The sequence below is a fragment of the Ambystoma mexicanum genome, chromosome 1p, assembly GCF_040938575.1.
Source record: "Ambystoma mexicanum isolate Mex_15411 chromosome 1p, UKY_AmexF1_1, whole genome shotgun sequence".
Lineage (NCBI taxonomy): Eukaryota > Metazoa > Chordata > Amphibia > Caudata > Ambystomatidae > Ambystoma > Ambystoma mexicanum.
In genome coordinates, this window is record NC_090921.1 from 1,427,735,136 (window position 1) to 1,427,750,727 (window position 15,592).

At 46.6% G+C, this 15,592-nt stretch overlaps 1 protein-coding gene across 1 annotated transcript in view; it reads left to right on the forward strand.

The window, feature by feature from the left end:
• URI1 (URI1 prefoldin like chaperone) overlaps positions 1 to 15,592 on the forward strand; it is a 995,615-nt gene that overhangs the window by 831,707 nt on the left and 148,316 nt on the right. The window contains exon 9 of the mRNA XM_069607080.1: positions 1,148 to 1,284. Within this exon, the coding sequence (XP_069463181.1) occupies positions 1,148 to 1,284 (137 nt within the window). The remainder of the gene's footprint in view (positions 1 to 1,147; positions 1,285 to 15,592) is intronic.

The following is a 15,592-nucleotide window of genomic DNA, read 5'->3' on the forward strand; positions in this document are numbered from 1 at the left end:
ACTCTCTCCTCAGTAAAGCTTGACCCAGTTAAGGAATAGAAACATCAGGCTATTATGTTTTAATCTAATGTAAGTTAAAAGCCAATTCTTATGTCTTGGAAAAAGAGCATAACTATCAGGAACTGAAAATCGAGAATTTAGAAAGACCCAGATATTACCTTTTATTTAAATAGCTTATACGGCACACAATCTGCTCTTTCCTGCATGGAGTTTAGTGCTATTTCACAAAGCCTATTTGTAAAATTGGATACAATTAAAAAATAAAATCTTGAAGTTATGCCTCTGCTTCCATAGATAAATACCTTTTGAGGCTTCGAGATTAGAGCTAGGATTGAACTTTAACTATATGGGAGCGACACAGATTCTAAGAGCATCTCAGAACTTGACACTAGCAGACCGTAGCTCCGTAAGAAATGTAGTGCACCCATAGCTTAGCAAAAATTCTGTCTGCCTTTTCTCAAATTGTGGAAACCTGTAGCTACGCAAATGAGAAACATAAAATGACAGCTGTTGAATCCTTATTAGTAGGCTAATCCTCTGTGTACAACAGATTGCTTAAGGAAAACAAATTGCAGAGTGCTTTCAATCCGATAATTTTTATTTTTTTTATTTGTGCTTAACTGTTGTTAGCAGTTTTTACAAAGGAAGAATAATGCTGGATGCCTTTCCCCCAAGCACCTAGATAGGTTTTGCCAGATGGTAAAATCATTGGGTATGCAATATTATCTAGCACAAGTTTTTCTTTGCTTGAAGCTCGGACAGTTTAAGATTTAAAACTGTGGAGAGAGCTTGGGAGGGATAAATGGAATACAATGCCAAATTCAGTAAGATCATTAATTAGCGCTTTGTTAGTGACACGCTTATAGAGTTTAAAAACAGATTTAAATACTTTTTTCTAAACTTTATGAATTAAAGACCTTTTTACGATGTGCTTTGGATTTTCTACGTTTTGGCACCTGATAATATTCAATGTTTGAAATTATGCAAATTGTGATTGCTTATTGTACAGTAAGACTAGTGTCAAGGTAAGCGCATGCTTTTGCCATGCTGTCCGAAGAAATTATTTACTGAAGGTAAATTATTGCAAAGTGCTTTTCGATTAACTGATGAGAGAGCTATTCATTTTGCCTTTTTACATTTTTTTTAGGTAAGAATCAACACTGGAAAAAATACTACTTTCAAATTCAGTGAAAAAAAAGAGGAGGCAAAACGGAAAAGGAAGAACAGTAATGGCAATGGCTACACAGAACTGCCACATATTAAAACTCCTGCAGACATTTACAGGTAGCATATACAATCTGTTTATTATATTCCAGCTGTTCAGTCAGTCCATGGTCAATTCTTTTTAAGAAAAAAACAATATTGTTTTACTTGTGTGCGGAAATTTAAACCCTGCAGTTTATTTCCTTTGAATATAGGCAAACATGGCATATTTGCTCACATCCTTTGTAGCATTGGCTTTAAGTTCATGGTATTAGCAGACATGTTCTTCTTTTACAAGGCTGCTAAGGAGAACAATTGGCTATTTGTTCAGTTTTCTTTTTTTTCAACATATTTTTATTGATTTTAAAACCGTAAACATAGAACAATCCCAACCCTCCTCCACCCTCCCCCCCGGGATGTTCCATATGTCAACACAGTTTACCGGGAGAACTCTACGCCTCCTTATTTAAATAGGTCCAGTATCCTTATTTTGTGTGGGCACCACTGTTCCATATAGTCACTTTGAAGGTATTCAAGGGCTTCTGCCCAATGGTCTCTACATTTCTGGTTACTCCCTTGTAGGTTATACGTGATATGTTCCATTGTTATATGAGACCAAACTCTTCTTATCTAGTCAAGTGCCAGGGGAGGGAGTTTCTGCTTCCACTTTTGGGCTATTTCAAGCCATGCTTCGATTAGTAGACCCATAAAGTTACGTTTCTGATTTTGATCATTTCTCGTCTTTCGGATCCCATATACCACATAGCCATAATTCCTCCCCCTTTTCCCCCATTCCTGGGAACATTAGCCGCATATGTGCCTTCACCTCCACCCAGTATTACTGTAAGTTTGGACATTCCCACCAAATGTGTCGCCAGTCCCCTTATCCACCACATCCCCTCCATTAGGGGTTTCCCAGACATCGTATCTAGCCTTTCTGGCGTGTAGTGCCATTGCAGGAGGATTTTCATCCACATTTCATTAGACTGTATCGCCCTCGTGAGTTTAGGTATCGCCTCACAGGTGTGTTCCCACTTCTCCTTTGGGATTGACTTTCCCAGGGTCTTTTCCCATATTTTCATGTATTGCCACTGTATTTCTTCTGTGTGGGCGTTTATGTATCTGTAGGTGCTTGAGACAATTATTTTTTTAATATTTTTTTAATTTTATACAGTTTATACAAACCTTTAAAATCTTTTAAAACACAATTACAAAACAACATATAACATACATCATTTTACAACGTTCCACCTGTTCCTCAGGTCCTCCCCCTCCCTCCATCCCTCCTATTAACTGTTGCTTATTCTTTAAGCAGCATCCCTCCTATTAACTGTTGCTTATTCTTTAAGCCGCATCAACCAGACTTAGTCGCTCTTCAATTGTTCTTAGAGAGTTTGTCAGAGGAATTAACAGTTTGGAATCAGTTCCATTAAACATGTGGCCCCACCAATCGTCCGCACCCAAGGAAGGATGTTTTTTTTTTTTTTAAAGTTTTTATTAGAACAAACAACCAACAACCAGCATTCAGTAAAGCTTATGACGTTTCATTTAAACACGTTTGACAACCTAAAACACTACACTCCCAATCCCACCCCCCCCCCCCCATGAGCCTGCGTGTTCCTCACTTTCAGTGTCTGCTCCATGCGGTTAGGCATCGCTGCCCTCAGATTCAGCTGGATCCGACACTGCTCCAAACAATTCAGCTATCAATAGTTTCCACGCCATGAGGGAACCCATTTCCTCATCCCCAGTATAACTACTAGCCTCTTGCCACACCACCGTTTCAGCCTCTGCCCATTTTTGTAGGTCCCTCCACCAGACTTCCACTCGTGGCCTGTGACACCCCTTCCATCCCATGGCAATCCTTCGTTTCGCAAGTACATATGCCAAGTCTTTCAATTTCTCTACATGTCTAAGTTTCTTCGCTCTGGGATACCCTCCCAACAAGCAGGCCCAGGCCGTGTCTACCTGGAGCGTGACCCCCTTTGCCGCTAACCTCTGCGCCACTTCGCCCCAGTAGCTTCCAATTACCGGGCACGCCCAGAACATGTGTATCATGTCAGCGCTCTCATCGTCGCACTTAGGGCACGCCTGGCGCCCAACATTTCGGAACTTCGATATTCTGAGAGGGGTCATGTATGCCCTGTGCGTAACATATAGCTGTATTTGTTTAAACCTGGCATTTCTCGACACCTTCTTATGATATCCCAAAGCCCTTTGCCACATCCCATCTTCAATCGGGGCTCCCATTTCTGTTTCCCATTCTAATCTCATGTGCCCCAAGTCCTTCCCCACCTTGGTCATCATCATCTCATACAGCCTTGAGACCTCATGCCCACCCTCCGATATATCATATATTACCCCCGCCGTAGCATCTGGTTCCTCCGCTAACGACGTTTCAGGCCACATACTACGAATCTTCTGCACTAGTACATGGTAGGTGACATATTGGCCCACGTGTAGTCCCGTCTCCCCCCCCCCGGAGTCCTTCAAAGGTCGTGATAGTCCCGTCTCGCCACATGTCTCCTAGCGTGAACAGTCCCACTGATTCCCAGTAGGTCCTAATAATTACTCTCAGCTGCCTGTCCCCCTCCACCAGTGCGACCAACGGTATCTGCAGAACACACGGGAAAGGGTCCCCCATCATCCGACAGGCTCGCCGCCACATGTTCCGCCCCAGCAACAGCATTCTAGGGCGCTCCTTCAATTCCGAGCTAGCCACCCAGATAATTTCCCGCAAATAAAAAGGAGTACAGTTCCTCCCAAACAACTTGTGCTCAGGGGTCACGTCATCTGAGAGCCACTTAGCCACGTATTGCAGTTGGGCCGCAACATAGTAAACCTCAAAATTAGGCAGTTTAATGCCGCCTTTCTCGTAGAAGTTCTGCAACTTCCATAACGCAACTCTATTCCGGGTGCCGTGCCACAAAAAGTCCCTGCACATACCATGCAGCTTAACAAAAAACGTCTTAGGTATCATGTATGGGATATTGTTAAAATAATGCAACAGCCTAGGTAAAACCACCATCTTAAGCATAGCACCTCGGCCCATCATCGCCAGAGGCAACCTCTCCCAGAACCTCATGCATTTCCCGATTTTCCCAATGGCTATTTCCGTGTTGCGCCTATGTTCCTCCTCTACCGTGTGATACACATCTATTCCCAAGTAGCGAAAAGAGCTCACTGCCCACGGGACCTGCAACACCGGCAACCCTTCTGCCTGAATTCCCACATAGCTACCCAGCGGGAACAAACTAGATTTCTGGGGGTTCACCGCTATACCGGACAGCCTGGCATACCTCTCCATTACCTCCAGAACATATTGAAGATTTTCCTCCGGGTATTTCAGATATAGTAACATATCATCTGCATACAAAGATATAAAATGTCGTTCCCCTCCCACCTCTATACCGATTGGGTCATATTGTTGCCTAAGATAGATTGCTAAGGGCTCCAGGGCTAAAATATAAAGCATCGGGGACCAGGGACACCCCTGTCTAGTGCCCCTGCCCAGCCACCACCTTTCGGACACCACCGAACCCGCTCGAACTCTAGCCAGCGGTTCATTGTATAGTATCTTGGCCCATCTGATATAGCCTGGCCCCACTCCATATCCTGCTAGGGCCCGCCAGCAACCATGGCCACTTAACCGAGTCGAACGCCTTAACTGCGTCCAGTGCCACAATCGCCATTTCGCCCTCGTTATTGCACCCCCATTCGACCACTCGATGGAGCCGTCTGTGATTGTGGGTGATGTTCCTGCTCGGGACATAGCCCGTCTGGTCTGGGTGAATTAGCTTGCCGATTACTTTTCGCATTCTGTTGGCCAGGACGGCCGTCAGTATCTTACTGTCCTGGTTCAACATCGACAAGGGCCTGTAGGAGCCACAATCGTGTCCCGATTTATTGGGCTTGGGGAGCGGTATTATAATCGCCTCCCTAAGTGATTCTGGCAGCCGTCCCACCTCCAACGCCTCGTTGAGCATTTCCAGCATGGGGGGGAGCACCTCCTCCCCGTACACCTTATAGAATTCGCTGGGGAACCCGTCTGCGCCTGGAGCCTTGCTAGTGGGTAACTGCCTTACGACCCCCTTAAGTTCCTCCAAAGTAATCGGTGCATCCAGCTCTTCTCTCTCCTCGTCGCTAACTTGGGGCAGGCCGATATCTTCCAGTACCTCATTTATCTCCTCATTGCTGCCCCCCCCTCTGCGTCCTCATACAGCACCTTGTAATATTCGGCAAATGCCCTATTAACACCTACTTGGGTGTCCACCGTGACGCCCTCTGCGTTGGTCACAGTCTGAATCAGAGATCTAAGGGTCTCGCTCTTGTACAACCACGCTAGGAGCCGGCCCGTTTTATCTCCCCCTGCATGCTGCCTCACTACATACTTTTTGTAATTAAGGTTACAGAGCCTGTCCCAGTATTCCGCGCACTGCCGCTGCAATCTGAGCACTACTTCCGTATCAGCCGCGCCCCCTCCCAACTCTCTCTCCAGCTCTATTTCGGCTTTATGCAGGTTAGCTAGAACTCCACCCATCAGTCCCTTCGACTTCGCAATGGCAGCCCCCCGCATCACAACCTTGAAAGCCTCCCATAAAGTACCCGCAGACTTTACGCTCCCAGTATTCACCTCGAAATAGGCAACAATCTCCTCTCTCATGTCCTCTCTGAAAACTGGGTCCTTAAGCGCCTCCGCTCGGAGGCGCCACGTCGGTATTCGCGCCCTGGGGGGGCAATACTGCCACCCCAGGACCAAAGGCGAGTGATCCGATAGGACTCTCGCTTTATAATCTATATGGGTGCTCTCAGTGGCTACGTCTGGAGTGGCAAAGATGTAATCAAGCCTCGTGTGCAGTTGATGCGGGGCCGAGTAGTGCGAGTATTGCCTCTCACCGGGGTGTCTCGTTCTCCAAACGTCTACCAGGCCAAAGTCATCCAGCAGCACCTGCAATACTTTAGCCGCCGGGTTGGGCCTGTCCGTCCTATCATCCGACCTATCTACCCTAGGGTCCAATACACAATTAAAATCCCCCCCCCAGATCATCGCACCGCCCATACACTCACTCAATTTGGTACACAGCGTCCTAAAGTATGCCGCCGTATTTTGGTAAGGGGCATATGTATTAACAATGCACACCTCTTTGTTCTCTATCAGCCCCCTCAACATAACCAACCTCCCGTCCTCGTCCACCTTTTCTTCCATAAGCTTAAATGGAACATGCGGAGCCACCCATACCAAAACCCCCCTTGCATAGGCAGAGTACGATGCACCCACCACAGTTCCTCTCCATTTCCTCCCAACGAGCTCCACTTTCTCCCGCGTCAGGTGCGTCTCCTGTAGTAGGGCGACGTCTATCTTATGTCGCTTCAAATATAGCATGACCTTATTTAACTTCAAATAACTGTTGAGCCCTCTCACATTCCAAGTTAATATCTTAAGGTCCCCCATGATTCATCGGTAATTTCCCCTTCCCCCTTCTAGTCAGCCCCTCCTCCCACACCAAACAGACTCCTGGTTTTAATTCTTCCCAAAGGCTCATATTTAAACTTGAACGCCCAAAACTTCCCCTCCCTTAACCCAAAAATACCAAACCACTGCACACAACCCCCCTCCTCACCCCACCCCACCTCACCCCAAAAAGTGCCCAGCTCCATCCCTGGATCTCAGGCTCCCCCGCGTTTGGACCTCCCCTGGAACCCCAGGTCAAGACCCCAGCGGGGTGTCACCACACTATTGGTGACCTAACTAATCTCTAAATGGGGGTGTGCAGAGTAGCTCTGCCAGGCTCTTAATAAAGCAGCAATCACAGTGCTCAGTCTCATCATCTACTGCCTCAGTTTTTACCGGCCTGCCGGGCCACATCACTGACTATAATCTAGTCCCATAGTTCCATGCTGCCCTCAGTGCAGGCGCGCCCGCTGCCGGTTACTTATCTGCGCCATCTCCTCCTTTCGCCTGGACGTCCGATTCCTGCGGGCTTCCTACCATATCAAGCCATCCCATGGCATCATCCGGGGAACCAAAAAATAAAGTTCTATTTTTATAAAAGACTTTCAATTTTGCCGGGTAAAGCAACATGTATTTATGGCCCGCCTCCCGCAATCTCCTCTTGACCACTCCAAAATTCATCCGACTTCGCTGCACCATCAGGGTATAGTCCGGGTAAGCCGTTATGTTCGCCGCTCCTCTCTGGATTGTCCCTCCCTTGCGGAAGTGCTCCAGTATCCTTTCCCTGTCCCGATAGTTTAGGATCTTGGCAATCACTGGCCTAGGCGGGTTACCTGGCGGCGGCTTCCTCATCAGAGCTCTGTGTGCCCTCTCAACCGCGAACCCTTGAGACAGCCCCCCTCCAGGTATTTCCTGCAGCAACATGGATTCGATGAACTCCGTGGGGTTGTGCCCTTCTGCACCCTCAGGTATACCCACAATGCGAATGTTATTTCTCCGGGCGCGTCCTTCTGCTTCCTCCGCCCTGCTCTCCAAATTACCCACCCGCTGCACCAGGGCGTGTAGTTCAGACTTGTGCGATGCACAATCCGCCGTGTTAGGGCCCACCTCTTTCTCTAGGTTATCCGTACGTTCCGCCAGGGCCCGGACGTCCTGCCGCAGAAGGTTCACCTCTTCCTGCACCTCTCCTACCTTGCGGTCCAGTGCTGTCTTCAGTTCAGTCACAGCCAGTTCCAGCTTAGTCTCCCAGGCCAACTTAAGGTCCGCGATCGCAGCCAGGACCTCCTGGTTCGCACTCGTGCCCGCGATGCCACACACGGGGGGCTTGTCTTTACCCCTGGCCCCCTCAGGACCTGGCGGGGTCCTGGCATATTCATCCAGCGTAGGCTGCTTCGCCTTTGTTCTTGGAGGCTTATTTGACAAGGCGCTACCACTAAAGGACATAGGCAGCCTTGCCACTTGTGGACCACAGTTCCAACAGGTGTAACTCGCTACAGTTTCACGTGTTTTAGGGGGGGCACCCTAAAGAAATTCCGGGCTCCGCTCCCAATCACAGCAGAGGGTTATGCGCTCCCGCTTGATCGCAAGAGCCCCCTCTACCGTTCCTTTATGCTTCCCTGAGGGTGTCCCTTAGCCCATGTTTGTGCCCTGATGGGTAACTGTCCCGCTTGTGTGCCCCCGTGTCGAGCGTCAGGCCACCCACATGGGCCCCGCCACCACCATTCAGTCCAGGGGTCTGCCCCATGCACGGTGCACCCTACAGTTGACTCATAGCCCTTTGGCTATGTGAATGGGCTGCACATTCAATAGGCACTTCGTGGTGCCCCCAGGGTCCACCCCAGCGGATAGCCCATGTGTGTGCCAAGAGGTATTGCGGCACAGGGCAAAATGGTGTCAATTAGCTGCTTCCACCTTGCTTGTGCGGGCGTTCAGTGCACAATTGCCATCCCGCTGTAGTCTTATCCTCGCTCCAGAGACCGGGCGCCTCTTCAAGGCTTTTCAATGTTTTTTTTTTTTTTTTTTTAATTATTTTTTTATTTTTTTTTAACAAATGTCACAGGAGACCGGGGCGTAGTACTCTGAGGCTTCTCACACAGTTTGTTCCCCCTGAAGTGTCACGGCTCCAAACCTTGGCAGTCCTCTCGGGGCCGCCTCTCCTCCTCGCACTCCAGTAGCCGCGGGGGCTCCTGCCGTCGGGCCGCGGGGATCGCTTTGTTCTCCCGGCTCCCGCGCGGTCCTAGCGCCTGCAGCCTCTCCGTGTCTCTCTGCCCGCGGGGGTATTCCTCGCTGTCCCAGGCAACGGGCAGCTCCCAGCACACTCCGGCGACAGTCCAGGGCTCCCTTACAGCTCCACAGGCACTACAGTCCGTCTCACGGACACGCCGCCGACGCTTCGGCGGTGACTTCTTCTCCGCCACGCCGGGCCGCCATCTTGTGTTTCTCGTCCCCCGTGTCCAACATACTCCGCGCGCCTCCGGCAGCTTCCTCCTAGTGTCACGCCCGCTCACCACGAGCACCGAGTGATCCCAGCATGTTCATGGGCAAATACCAATGTTTCTGTGTCCGCCAGTCCAGTGCAACTGCACTTTATTCCAGGATCATTGTAGGATCGTCACGAGCCCGACAAGAAGCACGTCCGCTCACATGGCTTCGTAGCCACGCCCCCCCTCCCAAGGAAGGATGGTTAGTGCTCCACGGTCCCAGGTGTAAAGTTCTTTCATTGCAGAGTTTGGTGCAGAAAAGAACTAGATGCTTCAATGTTTCCGGTTTATTATTGCAAAATCTACACGTAAGGTTCATGTTGTTGTTGCCTTTCCACTTCTGTCGTCGCTCTTTAGTTTTAAAAAGATTCATGCGAAATAACATGAAGCGTCTGCGTGCCTCAGGATCTGGGAAAAGACTAATATAACGTTGTGCCTTGTTAAATGCGCAAGCTTCAGCTGGAACGTCTATCATCAATTTTGCTACAGCTCTTTGTTTGCAAGTTCGCTCCCAATCTATGCGCCAGATCTTTATTTTCGCAGCGTTCGGATTTTCGTGTAATGTGAGGATCTTGATGTCGAATTCATTTAATAAGCTTTCGCATCTCTGCATCCACATAGCCACTAAATTCTGACATTTAGCCGATGCACTGTGGAGAATTTCAAATTGCAGAATATTTTCTTGTACTCTGGTCTTTCGAAACAAGGACAACCTGTTCCAAGTGATTCTAGCCTGAAGTGAAATGAGGGAAAGTTCATATCTGATACACGCGGTCTTCGTTCCTCTAGGGAGTCCCAAAACTTTCATCCAGAATTGATTCTCTAGTGAGGACCATAGTTCTTGGGTGCAACCCAGTCCATTTTCGGCCCCATAGATCAATACTGGGACGACCTTTTGTTGATAAAACAACCTTAATGGTTCAAGAGAGAACTTCCCGAATTTATTTTTCATAATTATGGCTTGGCTGGATAGTTGAACACATTTCCTCTTAGTGTCAGCTACCCAGGGACCATCATTGATGCAAGAACTTAGTATCATTCCCAAATATTTCACACTTTGCGAGATCCTGAGCGGAGTTCCATCCAAAGTCCATCTCAACTTTTTAGCTTGTTTTCGAGGAACCTCCTTTCAAGTTCTTAAATATCAGGATTTCACTTCTGTTAGAATTGATTAACAGCCGATTCGTGCTTACATAACTCTGAACAGCGTCTAGTTTTCTTTGTAAGCCGATCGGCTTTAGATCCATCACGACAAGATCATCGGCGTAAAGGAGCCAGCTTATGTGTGAGCCATTTATTTTCGGTGGGAATGGTCTTTCTGCATCTATAGAGATTCCAATGTCCGATATGAACAAGCTGAAAATGGCAGCAGCAAGCGGGCAACCTTGCTTTACACTGTTACCTGTCGCTACTGCCGTTGACAACCTTCCAGCTTGGTCCAGGCGAATCTTAATCGATGTTTCAGTATGTAGTTCTTGTACCGCAGATACAAGATCTTCCGGGCAGCCCCACTGCCACAATTTTGCCCACAAGCGGACACGGTCAACAGTGTCAAAAGCGCTCGAAAAGTCTATGAACGCCAAGTATACAGCAGTATTGGTTTTTATAGCCTCCATTTTTGCCAAATTCAGTAGTAGTAAGTTTAAAGAACAGCCAACTTGTTTGACGAAGCCCGCCTGTCTGGGATAATCGACATGACCTGTATCTGATGCCCATTGAACCAATTTTTGTTGAAGGGCGGTGGCATAAACCTTACCCAGGACATCTAACAAAGTCACCGGTCAGTCGTTTTTCGGATTTGACCTGTCCCCTTTTTTAAAAATTGGCACAATGATCGCCGTTTTCCATGATTTGGGAGAGTTGCCTAAGTTGTTTATTCTTTCAAATAATACAACGCATATCTCAGCCCAAATCTCGGGATGTTGTTTTATAGTATAGTTCGTTAAGCTATCCGGGCCGGGAGCTCTTGAATTATTGGCCCTCTTTATGATGTCCACGATGTCGTCTTTACAGAATATGAGACTTCTGGGTGGGAATGTGGGCTTTACACCATCGTCCACTCTTTTGTTCCCCCTGTAAAGGTCCTCGAAGTGGGACGTCCAAGCTGTTTCCGTCACCAGACACGTTTGCAACGATTTTTGCGGGGCCTGCATGTTATTTGTAATTCTCCAAAACTCCCTTGTGTTTTTATTCTTTAGGATGGTTAACATTGACTCGGCATCATTTTGTAAAATCATGTGTACGTGGGCCTTCAGCCAGTTCTTATAAGACTGCTTGGCTACTTTAATTTGCGACTTTCTAGCATTCAAGTCTAGTGATCGTGCCTGTCGAATGGCCAGTCGCATCTTTCGGTTTTGTTTCTGAATTTCAGGATCAAACCAATGTTTTCGGACCGAGTATGGTTTTTTCAGTCCAGAATTCTTGGTCTTGAATTGGAACAAAAGCTGATTATATTCCAAATTAGTACTGTCCTGACAGTAAGCCGTTGACAACTCCGTAACTTCTTGTTCTTTGAGACGCAGTTTTACCCTGTTTGCTACTGCTGAAATAGTATGTTGCCATTTCAGGGATCCCTCCATTGGTGCTGTAAGTAGTTTTGTTATTAACATGTTATGGTCACTCTTTGTTTGGATCTTGATCTCAAAGGATTTTATTCTAACATGCATATCAGTTGACACAAAGACGTAGTCCATTATTGATGCAGAATTTCCACACTGCCACGTCGAGGCAGGTAGCATATCCCCAATCGTATTTCCATTTAGCATTTGCAGTTGTCTAATATCCATTTCTTCAAGCCAATCATTGGCAATCGCCTTTTTGTCTTCAGTTGCCAATTGGAAAAGATCAACATTCAAATCCCCACATATCAGGATGTTTGCCCTTGCACTCTCTTCATTGAGGGCATCCAGAATTTATGTAATTTTCTCCATAAATTCACGTTTGCCTACTTTCTGATGGTTCCAATAAACGTTTAGAAGTGTTATTTCATCATCGGTCCCACACCCCAGATTCCGTTTTATGATGGTCAATTCCTGAATATATGGGGAATGGTTATAGGACTTTAAAATCCTGAAACCCGAAGCCCTGTTTACCAATGTTAGCAACCCCGCCATAGGTCGCCCTTTCGCCAGTTTTATTGCTGGGTTCATTGCTACTTCGAAGTTACTCACTATTGGCATTTCAGCTAACCATGTCTCCTGCAAACATGCAACTGCTAGCCCCTCCAGCCAATTTGTGTTAAAAAGATGTATCAAGCCTTGCGTGTTCCAAGCGGCCACTAAACACTCGTTTAAAGTTGATTCTTCTTGGCATTATTGTCGATCTTTTGTGTTGAGCGTTACGGCGAGCCAACCCCAATCCCCATTGTCCTTGCCTGTACTAATACAGTTGTGCGGTTCAGCCACAGGCAGTAAAGACCCTTGATTTCCACTTATGGTGATTCTGATCTCTGGTTTAGGTGCTTCAGATACTCCTATCATTTGTCGACTTAGAGTTTGATTTTAAATCTTCTGTCCTGTTAACTTCTCGTGTTAAATTTAACCACTGGCCACCAATCTTCGGCCTTGGTTCAATCATTTCGGTTTTTGAACACTCTTTTTTTCTATTCAAGGAGCGCAGCACAGTACTCTGATACAGGCAACTTAACGCTTCTCCATTGTCTCGTGAGTGCGACACGTCGTGTCTCAAACTGAGAGAATCCAACATATAGACTTCAAATTCCAGTGAAAATAGCGCAACGTTTGCCTCGATGATTATGTTTACGATCAATGAAGAACAGACATGGAGAATTACTTTATCATTTCGGTTTTCGTTAGGAAATTCAATAATCTTTCGATCTTTAGACGTGATCGCACGTAGACTGGGAATCAAATCGAATAACCTAGTGATGTTAGCACGATTTAGGATCAGCTTATCCTTCGAGTCGATCCTCTCGATCATCACCTTTAATCCTTGTTCAGTTTCATTCTCCCTTTTTGCCTTCCCTCTGTATCTCCCATTGGAGTCCACTTGAGGAGCCAGGTGAGCGATAGTTGAAGGTTCCTTTATTTTTCTGTTAAGGCTTCTACCCACACCTACCACAGCTCTTTGCTTGCCATCGGTGTTTAATTTCTCGTCGCAAATCGTAATGGTTTGGGAGTCCTCTCTTTTACTCATTTGAGCTTCATTTAGTCTGTTACTCAAGTTAATCCTTTTTTCAAATTCAGTCACAAATGGCGGACTTCACAGAATTTTGTGATCCACTTCTGGGTCTGCTGATTCATTAACAAGGTGACAAGTTCTAAAAGTCTTAGGCGTTGCCATCTGTGGAGCGACGGCCTGCTCCAAATTCCCAACCCTCGGACCTAAGACTGTGGAGGTTTCCTTCTCTGTTTCTACTGAGCGATCGTTAGGTGAGCTCTCTTGTATCTCTACAATCGTTTTATGAGAGCTTTTATCTGATCCTTTTATTGTCTCCACTTCCTCCATATCATCGTATATAGACATATTCAAGAGCTCTTCAGGAATGTCAATCGACGGTTTAACTGCCTCCATCTCTGGTTGAAAGGAGACCACTTCCTTAGTCTGCTCTGGTCTTTAAATTTTTTCTTGCAATTTGGGTTTGGTTAAATCTTTCGTCACTATTTGAACAAAGTTTAGGTTCCTCAAAAATGTTATTGCTCCCGTATTTTTGTTGGTTCTTTTGACAGTTACGTCGTTTGGTTTTTTTACCATCTTTAAAGATTTAATTTTGGGTTAACCTGAGGTCTTGCAGTTTGCTGGGGTGCCTCCAAAAATAGAGTATACATTTTAACTTTTCTATGTCCTTGCCGACAGCTGGCACATTTTCGTCCTTACTGGTTTGAAACGCTGTGTTTGAAGTTGAAGGCCTTTGGTTGATGAAACCCGGCTGCCTCTTACAGGCCCTCGCCTGTTCAAAGGCAGTATTAAAGGAAATGTCAACAATTTCTTCACCCACCAGTGAGATATTTAGTTCCTGTCCTTGTGGACTTAACACAACATCAGCTGGATTCGAGTGAGCTTGACTGACTTGAACCTGGTCTTTGCCATTGGTAAGGTTTATCACCTGTGATTGAGCAACATATCCACACCCCTCCCACTCCCGGGTTGACTCTACTGTTATGGTTGAAGTTGCATCACTACTAGCTATAGCGTTCGCTTGTTTTGTCTCAGTACACACAGTTAGAGGTACTAATGTACTTCTTCGTCATGTGTTACTACTGTTTGAGTTATCACAATGTGATCCTATAGGAGTTAAACCATCGTATTTGAACAGAGCTAGAGCTTCTCGTGCAACCTCAGATTTCTATGCAAGGCATCATTTCTCTTTTGCTCATTTAGAGCTTTGAGTGAGGTGTACAGTCCTTTTAACCCCTCGTTGATGTTGCAAGTGGATTGATTGCATATTAAATCCAACTGAGCAACTTTAGTATTCAATATGGCCTTCAATGTTGTCGAATCCTTCATTGAGTCACTCAGATTTTCATAAAGCTTCATGAAAGGGGCCATGGAGATCGCAAATGAAGATATTATGACGGCTTGTAGGTCTACTTTTAGGCCAACATCACTACCCTCATTATTCCTGATCTTGGAATTCCGCTTCTTCGCTTTCTTTTGCTTAGAAAGTCTTCCCCTCCTTATTTTCGGAAAGGGGCGGTCCATAAAGGATGAGTCGGACAAGTCACAGATGGCTGATGAGTTCGTACAGCTACTAGGCTGTGATTTTTGCGTGATCAGTGGCATTCATTCTGGTTCAAGCTGTTTTACATAAACAGCTCTCTTCTGTGAGTTCAATTGATTAAATGACAAGTCCTGCAACAGGGACTCACTTGTCCTCTCGATGGGGGTGCATAAAACCTGCTTTGCACATTTGTACTGAACATTTGTCCAAATATCCTCATTTGGCTCCATTAATTGAGTGTTCTGCCGTTTTAGGGATACTTTCTGCATGTTTGATGTTTCATCCTGCAAAATGTTACCCTTTTTCAATTTGTTGTTACATATTTTATTCATTGCAATCATGTTATGCAATATATTGTTTACTACATCTATGGAGTCTCAGCGCTCGTCACTTCTTAAACTCGCCGCAAGCTCCATTGTTACTGAGGATCTTACCTGTCCATCCGGTGTACTGGGGTCATTAGGCAGAGCCGTCGAGGCGCAAAGTACCTTGTCATGAAGCTCCCCCTGGACGGGCCCAATGGAGAGAAACTCGGGTCTACTCTGTAAATCAGATACCGTAAGACCCACAGCAGGTCCGTCGCACAGGGGTGGGTCCCCCCTCTCAGCAGCCCACGGTGCCTCGCCAGCAAGCGCCGCGGTTTCAGCCAGGACATTTCCTAACCCGGGAGGCGGGGCTCTCCCTCCTGAGTCCACTGTCTCGGCTCCCTCGCAAGCCAAGTGGTTTGCAAGTACGTCGGAGGGAGTGCCACACCTGCGCATTCGCACATTGTCACTC